This window comes from Pyrgilauda ruficollis, unplaced genomic scaffold (genome assembly GCF_017590135.1).
Source record: "Pyrgilauda ruficollis isolate IOZ18807 unplaced genomic scaffold, ASM1759013v1 scaffold201, whole genome shotgun sequence".
Classification (NCBI taxonomy): domain Eukaryota; kingdom Metazoa; phylum Chordata; class Aves; order Passeriformes; family Passeridae; genus Pyrgilauda; species Pyrgilauda ruficollis.
Genome location: NW_024519319.1, coordinates 424651 through 434621, shown reverse-complemented (window position 1 = coordinate 434621; position 9971 = coordinate 424651). Strand labels below are relative to the sequence as shown.

At 39.5% G+C, this 9971-nt stretch overlaps 1 protein-coding gene across 1 annotated transcript in view; it reads right to left on the bottom strand.

Moving 5' to 3' along the window:
- Positions 1-261: 261 nt before the first annotated feature.
- CAPRIN2 (caprin family member 2) overlaps positions 262-9971 on the bottom strand; it is a 31825-nt gene continuing 22115 nt past the window's right edge. Inside the window, exons 14-19 of the mRNA XM_041467192.1 lie at positions 9337-9489; positions 6343-6526; positions 4590-4775; positions 3215-3315; positions 2425-2491; positions 262-975 (exon numbers count right to left, since the gene is read on the bottom strand). Coding sequence (XP_041323126.1) covers positions 407-975; positions 2425-2491; positions 3215-3315; positions 4590-4775; positions 6343-6526; positions 9337-9489 — 1260 coding nt within the window. The 3' untranslated portion in view covers positions 262-406. The remainder of the gene's footprint in view (positions 976-2424; positions 2492-3214; positions 3316-4589; positions 4776-6342; positions 6527-9336; positions 9490-9971) is intronic.

The following is a 9971-nucleotide window of genomic DNA, read 5'->3' as shown; positions in this document are numbered from 1 at the left end:
CATCAGGAAAAATGTCAGTGATGTCTTAAAATTAAAACCACGGGCAAGATTAATACTAAAATGCATATTAACTTGTTTTATTGAGGCACAACAAGGCATTGTGAATAGCCCATACTTGAGGCAATCAATAGTGTAGTAAGCTGGACATTAATACAGTTTAGGGTAAGTGCAAACAATATACATTCACAGCTTTATTAGCAAGGCTACATCACAACTGATAAAGTGCCAAATTAGTGCTGATTCAGTACCCCCACTCCATGATTTCACCTTGCAAAAACAGGACCACCATTTCCCACCAATAATGGAACCACATATCCTCTATAAAGTCAGTAATAAGTGCAAAGCTAGTCCCACCCCCCTCACCAAGGTGTTTGGAGCAGCTCTTTTGTAAACATTGCACTGGATTTTAGTCCTGATAAAGGAGGTATCCCGAAAAGGTGGAGTATTTCCAGCTACTTCCATAGATGGCCCCCCGATGCAGCCGTAGCCAGATCTGGTCTCCCTGGAAGAGCTGCAGGACCGCATGGTTACTGGCTGTTTCATGGTCAGGAGCCCCATCATTTGCATACGCTGACACAAGGACCTCTTCATTCTTCATGAGATTCACATACAGAGGGACATTGACAGCCAGTTTCAGCATGTGGAAGATGAAGACATAGGTACCATTCACTGGACAGTTGAACCTACCAAGCTGGATATCAAAAGTTTCTCCAAGGTTATTCAGCAACAGGTCAAACACAATGGGTTGGTCTAGAGTTCCAGGAGCCAGGTTGGATGTTCGAGCGGCAGAGAAGGCGACCCTCATCTGCTGTGGCAGCGGGTAGACGTGCACCGGGAGGATGGTGGCAGCCTGGCTGGTCACTGGCATATCCACAGGGGTGATGCTGCGAGAGTCTCCCTGCCCAGAGTCCCCACTGTTGAAGGTCTCATTGTCTCGTTCTGGGCTGCTCACCTGAGAGGAGTCACTCCACCCTGCTGTTAAAAACCATTAGCAGTGGTAAGTATTGTAACAGAAGGATACCCTTAAGCCTGTGGGCATAATCTTAAGCAGCAAGTGTACAGGCTTTGCAGCAGATTGATCTTTGAGCCAGAGCAAATTGTCAAAGGACTCCAGTGAAAATAGAACTTTGAAGCTGATTAAAGCCAGCTTCATCACACTTGCATTGAGCAGGATGAGACATAACTGAACTACGAACAATTACTTCTTATACTTCCAAGTAGGAGAGGGCAGCAGGTTGTAATAGTTTTTGCTTTAGTATATCATATGTCAATTTAAAAAGCATATGCTAACTTCTGAGAAGAAATAAAATGTAATTGCTGGAAACACCAAAGTTAGAGGCAAGTTATCTTCAAGATCTCAATTTTCACTTCATCAACACTGTTCTTCTGCAGTTGCATTTCTTGTAGACCTTGTCAACTTATCATGCTAAAATATTTTAAGTCTGACAAACTAGTGTTGCTTTTAAGTCTTCTGCACCTCACTCCCAAAATAAAGCTATTAATCTTTCCAAACATCCAAGTTAAAAGGGTCTAGAATGAAAACCTTATTAGATCTGAGAAATTTAGAGCAGTCACAGTCAAGCTGCAAACCATTGTTATTTTCACTGGAAAACAACACCTTAACACAGACATTAAATAAGTGAAGTTGCTGTGAAATCCTAATGCTAATGGGTACCTTCATCAGCTGTTAATTCACCATCATCTCCTGTTCAGATGTCTTCTGAAATATATTCTATCCCTCAAGCTAGAATATGACCTGCATTATCCTAAAACAGCTTCTACAATACACTATAATTTCTCTTTAGTTTCTAAAATAGTGATCTACAGCTACTCTTCATCTCATTTATCACCTGTAGCACTGGAAGTCCATATTTTTCCAGCACATACAGTAGAAACAATTAACCTCGTATCCAACTCTTCAAAACACATGCTATTCATGCTTGGACACAACCAGCCTTATTTATTTCTTTAGCTTTTATACTCTATTATGAAAACACAAAGTACACCTGTATTACCAAATACATTTTCATAGAAAAAAATATTTTACAAAGTCTCTGTGATCTGATAGCCTACCCAGAACAAGGGAGGACTACACACTTAAGGGGAGAAAGCCAGTGCTTCTTCCCTGAAGGCAGGGAACTGCTGTTTTTTCCTAGTCAGATTATTTGTGAAGTTCAATAAGGTACCATTGTGTCAAAATTTTGACATGAAGACTCCAGACTAAAAATAGTGAAATTAAATCCTCTGCTGTGCAATGCTGTGGAAGAACAGCCCTCAAGCCTCCAGCTAAGCTTGATTAACTTACACCAAGCTAGATCTGTTGGGTGAGGGATCATATTCTGCTTTTCACATTGCTCCCAGCAACACCCCAGCTGCAATGCCTAAAAACATACTGGACCACTGGGGGCCTGGTGTTGGCCTTACCTCTTGAATTTGCTCGAGGACCACTACTTATCCCACCTCGTTTATAGCACTGCTGGTAATTAACATCCTGAAAGAAGTGTTAGGGAGATGGCTATAAGCAAATCTGAACTCAATTGAGGCAATACACTTTTTTCACAATGAATTCCATCTCTAAAATACAATGACAGTTCAGAAACAAGATGCAGATAAACAGCTTTACTTATGGAAAATTTACTTATTATAATAGCTTGTATGAAATTAAAGATCTACTTTGATGCCAATTGTAGCAAATTAGCTTCTGAACAGTTGATGTTATTGAGCAATACCCTTAAATCTCAAGTCTGTTCTAAGTCCATGAGCCTGCACAGAAGACATTGACAGACCCACCTTACACCAGGAACCTTTGCCTACTTAAGTTTTTTAATTATTTTTGGGGTTTTGGCCTAGCCACATTCTCAGCCAGTCCATTTGGGAGTTCATTATTTTACATTACAGAGGCATTTTAGTGAACCAACTTTTTTAAAATAGACTGGACTCATACAATATGTTATTTACCATCTGTTTGCATTTCAAAGATTCATTTCAGACTAAAATCAACCTGTCATACAGAGATGTTACCTGTCTGAACTGACTTATTTCAGCTGCTGTCTACCATTCCACAAAAGGGTTTGTCTGTGAAACAAACCTAACCTCTAGCTTGTAAGTAATAGTTCACCTGTTAAGATAATGAAAAACTACCATGTTAGAAGATCTGGCTTCCTATCTTCCATCTTCCTAGTGGAAGGCTACTGGAAATAAAGTCAATACCTACCCTCTGAGAATATGGCATTCCAGCATAATCTCTACCAGGAAACTGTAGCTGGCCATAGTTGCCATTAGTTAATGAAGGTGAACCTCTGTAAGCATCAAAACCTGTTCAAACAAAGTTGATTATTCAGTATCATTTACTGTTTGATTTACACTACAAGTCCAGAATTTAACTACAGATCTTTTTTTGGCAATTATGTACATTAAGTTATGCACTAACAGAGCTATTCTTAGATTTGGAATTGAATAGGAACCTTGCTACTCTTATAGCAAATGCACTTCATTAGCTACTCATAACTTACACACTACAGCTATATCAAAATAGTGTATTTAAAAATATTAAAATCAGGCCCTGTCCATTGCCTGTGATACCAATGGAATGTCACAGAACAGCTGAAAAGCTAAATCCAGCAATGGGATTAAGAAACACTTTCTTTTCTGTTACATACACTGAGCTATTACTGGTATACATTTAGGGGCTACTATAATATTTTGCCTCTTCAGCTATTAACTTAAGCTACTATTTAACTACCAAAGCAAAGCTGCAAGTAATTTCATAGCAGACACAACCAAACCCAGGACTGCTGTTAAGTCCGAACTATCAAGCTCATCTTCTAGTACATGTTCCTACAAGGTACTGACCAGGCTCAGCCCAACTGAAGCACCTATCACAGACCAAGTGCCCTTCACTTCAAAGGGGAATAGGCTACAACCCGCAGCTGTTAGCTACCAACAACCTTAATTTAGTAACTGCTTAAAGTCTGCTGAAACTCTCTGTAATACTTCCGGTAGCAGCCAAAGAATAACTGCTCTGCAGAGACCAATAAGCTTCCTCATAGAACTCTTCAGTTTGTTATTCATCTAGAAGGGCTCTTCACTACTGGAAGCCTCTCCGCCATCCTGGTTTCTGCTGTTAATATTAAAGTGAGCAGCGCTAAGCAAAAAATACCTTATTTTGCACAAACACAGTAAGTGGTATATGAAGAGGAAACTAGCCTGCCCAGTTTGTCAGCAAGATGCCAAGAGAAAGAATGAAGTTGGTAAAAAGTTCAGAACAGCAAAAGAAATTGCCAACAGAAAAGTCCATATGAGTAATGTAATAACCTATTAGTGAAAGTTTCTATCTTCATATTTAGGCAAGCTATGAAATTGCTCTGCCATTTGGCCTGACATCTCAAGTACAGGGACCACAAATAAAAGTTGGCATGAACTTCCTTAAATTCTACAACAGAGGGCCCAATTCTCTGCACATTGCCCTTAAAGTCTTGTTTTGAGACATTTCACATACAGAACATGAACTTAATACTGTCTTGTACTAAATCACATTCTACTGGCAGGACATTAGATCTTCTTTAGGATGATAGTAAATACAGACATACCTTTGTACCCAGCAGGGGAGCGGTATGAATTAGCCAGTGACCTTCCACCTCTAGCAGACCCTCTGACAGACCCACGGCTGTTGAGGTAAGGCTGAGGGGGTCTGGGAATAACATTAGCCTGTGCTGGATAAAAGGCAAGGCTACCATTGCTAACAGGAACAGCTCCATCAGGTTGATAGTTCACTGCTTAAAACAGAAGGCACAGACAAGTCAAAGCTTTTTACAACTGCAGTAAGTTACCACACACAGAAGCAACAGCAGCATTAGGACATTCAGAGACCAATTAAGCTGCTCTGAATAGTCTGTTCTTCTGTCCCTTCATTACTTCATTTAAGTGATTGGATCCTTCTCTTTGTTTTGTACAGTGTAGTGGTTGTTAAAATCTACTGTAGACAGCACAGGCTCAGAGGGCAAGCCCCTAATGCATTCAACAGGAGTCAGTTGCACAGGTGAGAACAAGATTGCCAGCAGCATGAAAATACCCAATCTAGGTTAAAAATCAAGTAACATTTGATTAAGAATTTTCACTGATAAACTAGGTCACCTCAGTATTGACATCCCTTGAAACAGCAAGACAAACTCCATCACACCTAGATAGCAATAAGACAACTACGGAAAGCAGATATTTGGGTTCAGTCTCTTCAATAGACATTCCTACCATATTCAGCATTCAGCTCCAAGCAAAATGTATTCAAGAATGCTTTTCACTCACAAGGGTGAGTGAGTGGTTAGCTTTAAACACAAATCTTGCAACCATGAATGTATTTCCACAAGACCATGCTTTATTTGAATCCAAAAAGCTTAAAACTGATCCAGAACAACAGTATAAACTCCTGTGTGAAGCATGTGCAGAGCCATTGCAGAAGGTTAATACAAAATTATGATTTTCCACAAAAAAAAAAAATCCAGATGGCTTATCACCCATAGTCTCAGTGATGAGAAGGAACATTGAAGCTAAACATGCTTTTCTGACTGCTACACTTACACTGTTCTTTATATCTCATTGACTTCACACACTATCAGTCTGTTTCTAGTCTAAGACCAGTGAAAATCACTCTGGCAGAACAACAGCAGTTGTAAATGACCTTGAGCCATTTTATTAGATGCCCTTATGAATACAGATCCCTAGTTGTCATTTTCTTTCATCCTAAAACCTCAAGACATTTAGGGGCCAGTTTCATTTCAAATTTAGTGTTACCTATAGAAACCCACCTCTTGCACTACCTGAACATCAAGTAAGTCAGGTTTGTGTTGAATGCAACAGCTCAAGTCCACTTACTAGCTCAGTATTTCTCAGGTCAGACTGAAAACTTATCCCAGCTTCCCTACTTAGCATTCAGCAACTCCCACTGACAGCACTATTACCAGAGACCAAATTAATGGTTCCAAATAAGAGTATTTCATCATTACTACTATTCCAAGCAAATCATTGTTTGACTGGCAAGTATCACCACATATGTGAATTTCTCACCTACTGGGAAATTCAGGCATGCAAATGACAACAGTTTGTTCATTGACTACAGAAACAAGTTTGAACCAGCCTTTCATCCTGCTAGCAGTTTTGAAATTAAGTTTACATACCATCAACTACATTAGAGTTGATGTATGCCTAATATTAGACATTTATGTAGCACCTGTTAAGAATTTCACTGGGTTAGAAGTATTCACAGCACATGATAATGAACTTAAATACTATTATAAACTGAACATATTAAAAGACTACTTGAAATACAGATGCAAGCGCAGTTCTCACCTGATGACAGAGATTCTTGTGAAAGAGAGGTGTGTTCTGCAACATGAGAAGATTGCAACTGGCATTGAGGAGGAGTCTGTGTACTTGCTGTGGAGAAACTCTGGTTATATCCCGCTGAATATGAAGAATCCTCTTTAATTTCTTGGTCTTTACGTGGAGGCAGTGGTGCATTCACTTTAAACACCTACAATATATTTGAAAACAAGTGCTTAACACCAGCTAACATCTCTGCCTAATGCCACCACCCTGTCGTGCTGTGGTTTAAATCCATATGCTTTTTAGCGTATTTCTAGATCACCATCTGTTTCTTAGAAACAACCAAAAACATCATACATCAACCCATCCTTTTCCCTCAGTAAACTTACAGAACACACTCCTGTTTATGGAGCTACTACCCAAGGAACAGCTTGATTGACCACAGCTACTGTACTCTGTCAGCAGAACAATTACCATACAACAAGCTATTTTCCTTCTATGGGAAATCCTCTGACTACCTGTCCTGCAGCTCAAGCTGAAGCTGCGACAGCCTGTTCTGAGATGAGATATTCACATTTGGGAAGAATCTGGGTCTTTCTGCATGTCTTGGAACCAGATATAACACTGCTATCCACTCAAACAACATATTAGACATCATTTGCCCCTTCAGTAAGTGGAGCTTCATCTTCCCTACTCATTTAACATTCTCCAAGAGTAAACACTTAACCTAGGTAAGTCTTGTGATTCAAATGTTATACCTGGGCAGTACAATGATAAGCAGATATTACTGCTTGTTAAATCTAATAACCCAAACTTCAGTCATTCCAGTAATTGCATTACTTTATAGCCAATGACACAATTACCAGAAATAATTCTGTCAAAAGAGACAACTATCATCAACATCAAATAGGCAAAATCTGTTTTGATTAAAAGGATCTAAATTTTACATAAAGAGCTCTCAGCAGTACTGGTACTGAGTCTACAGGTGTATCTAACAAGACTATAAACTCTCTGAAGACCAACTTGGGCAAAAGCCACAGCTAGATGATGCAAGAAACAGCTTCAGAGCTTGACAGTTCTTGCCATTTGCAGATGCCCTTATAATTAAAAAAAACCCAAGGGTCAAGAAATCCAGTATTGCCTCTAAGAGGCAGTAGAAATGCCTCATGATGAGCATAAATTTTGAGCCATTGTAAAGTAAAACTTATTTGTTTTATTTTTCATTTTTGATTGCTTCATCTGGTAAATAAAATGATCCAAAGCTATCCTTTTCCAAAAAGGAATTTAAGAAGGCAGGGCAGTCAGGCTGTCAACACCCACACCCTGAAGAATTCATAGCAAGCCTTCTGTTTTTTCCTGCAGCGAGGGTTACAGGTGGAATTCAAGTCAATGACTAGAGCTACGGGTCAAGCCTGTCTTTAAGCTTCCATAAGCACAACAGCAGCAATAGGATGTCTGAGGACCTGTAATCAGATACTTCCATTACTGTCACTGTGATACCACTATTTGGCATGGAATCATCCTGGCTTATCTACTCAAGTCCAGTGGTTTTCTGGCAGCAATGGGGTATGCTTTCCTGGCAGTAATGAGAATCTAAGCAATGTAGGGAAGAACGAAACCCTGCGCTGCAAAGTTCAATATTTCTACCACTACAAGAGGAATGAACATATTTGTGACTTAGTTGACAGATGTTTGCCAGGTTTCCCTAAAAATCCCAAGAGCAATCTCAGACATTTAACATCTCTGAAAACATGGTAATAGTTCAATTGACCTTTCAGTGGTTATGATCAAAGCACTCTGAACACAGACAGCAAGTTCAGACATAACCAGAATGACTGAGACCAAGACTCCATATTTATGCCATGATAGATGCTTATCTTACAGACTGGGTCCCCAAAATACTCTGGATCCTTTTATCACAGCATGCTGCCACTTCTCAACTTTCAAGAAAAATGACCACCTAACCACTTAGCATAATTTAAACACATCCAGCTTGGGAAAAAACACCTCCCTACCACGAGTTGCTTCATTTGTAATGTGTATCACAACTCTGTGCCTCTGAGGTAGGTTTGACTTGAACCTCTTCTACAAATACAGAGCATCAAGCAGAAAAAGTCAATGCAGTGATTTTACTACAGACCACACCAGGATGTCAGAAGTTTTAGTTAACTCCTGTGATTTGAAAGGCTATTAGATACCTTCCTCCACCAGTTCCTACCGCATACGTCTCAGTACTGCAAGACAGAGTCCAGCAAGTTGTGAACTATACTGGTACTTCTGTTAAAATGGAGAATGCCTTTGGAGACTCAAAAGCTTGCTTTTGAGAAAAATATTAAACCAATGTTTCTGTCATCTTCTGAAGAATATACCAGAGGAGTAAATAATGATGCCTTCCCTGTACTTAATGAAGACCCTTCCTCTGAAGCTCTCTAAGCCTGCACTGCAGATTACCAGGAAGCAGCAATGTTTGATACTATTTTTTCAGGCCATACCCCATTACTGATGGTCTATAATTGCAGTGAACATTTCAGACTGTGTGGTATATTTCCTAGATGTGTACACTGACTGCTTGTTAACAACATAGGATAATGAGCAACACCAGTTTTCCAACAGGCTTCTGAAAGCATTTTGGCATAATAGCTATATTCAGGATTCCCTTTCTCCAACGAAGTCTGTTGTATTTGAAATCTTTTCCCAAGAACAGTGTAAGTGCAGTTCACCTTACTTTAGGGCACCGCTATCAGTCTGTTGATTTCAGGCCTGACTTCTTCCTCTTAGTTCCTTAAGGCTACTAAGATATCCTAGTATTAGTTTTTTGGCACCATACAGAGCAAAACCAGGATCTTTGCTCTTAGATGATCTGTTTTAAGTTCTGAGGAGAATCAGAGGACTAATCTAGATTTTATTGTTAAAACAAAATGACCTATTAAGTTCTGTACTATTCCAAGAGGAGCCAGCTCCTCAGTGTTAGTCTCAAGTTACTCACATCACTGTCAGTTCTGTGTGTTGCATACTTACAGTCTGCATAGCCTGAAAGGGAGCTGCTGTTATTGTGACAGAGCTGCTGCTTGCTGGAGGAGACTGAAAGCTTTGTGCTGGTGGCACTGATGGCACGGGGGTACTTGAAGTAGGCAATGGCGACTGTGGCTCACTTGGGAGAGGAATAGTTGCCTAGGGGAAGAACAAATGTAATGAAAGGTCACTTGATAATTATCAGGCAGTAACAGAAGCAGTTAATTTGTTCTAAAGCCTAGACTGACAAAAGTCAGCAGTTTCTACAGGATGACATTTGGACATATTAGAGCTACAAAATAGCTTTTGCTTACAATTTCAAATCTTGCTGTGCATCCTCAGCAAACAGTACTTCTATTGCAGTCTCTGCTGATTAAGTGAAATGTGCCTATGAGCTACTATATATACCATTCTTTGGAATAATATCACAATAAAGAGACATTAGGTATTTTTCCCTAACACTAAGGACACACAGAACACTTTCTGTTCCATTTAGTAAAAGAAGATTCTTTGGCTGATATTGGACATTACTTCTCTTTTCTGAAGGAACTTAGGAAATTTAGGGAGTCTGATTTTTTTCCCTTTCCAACTTAATTATGTTTCAGATTAGAAACAATGCTGAGTTGTCCAGACAAAGTATT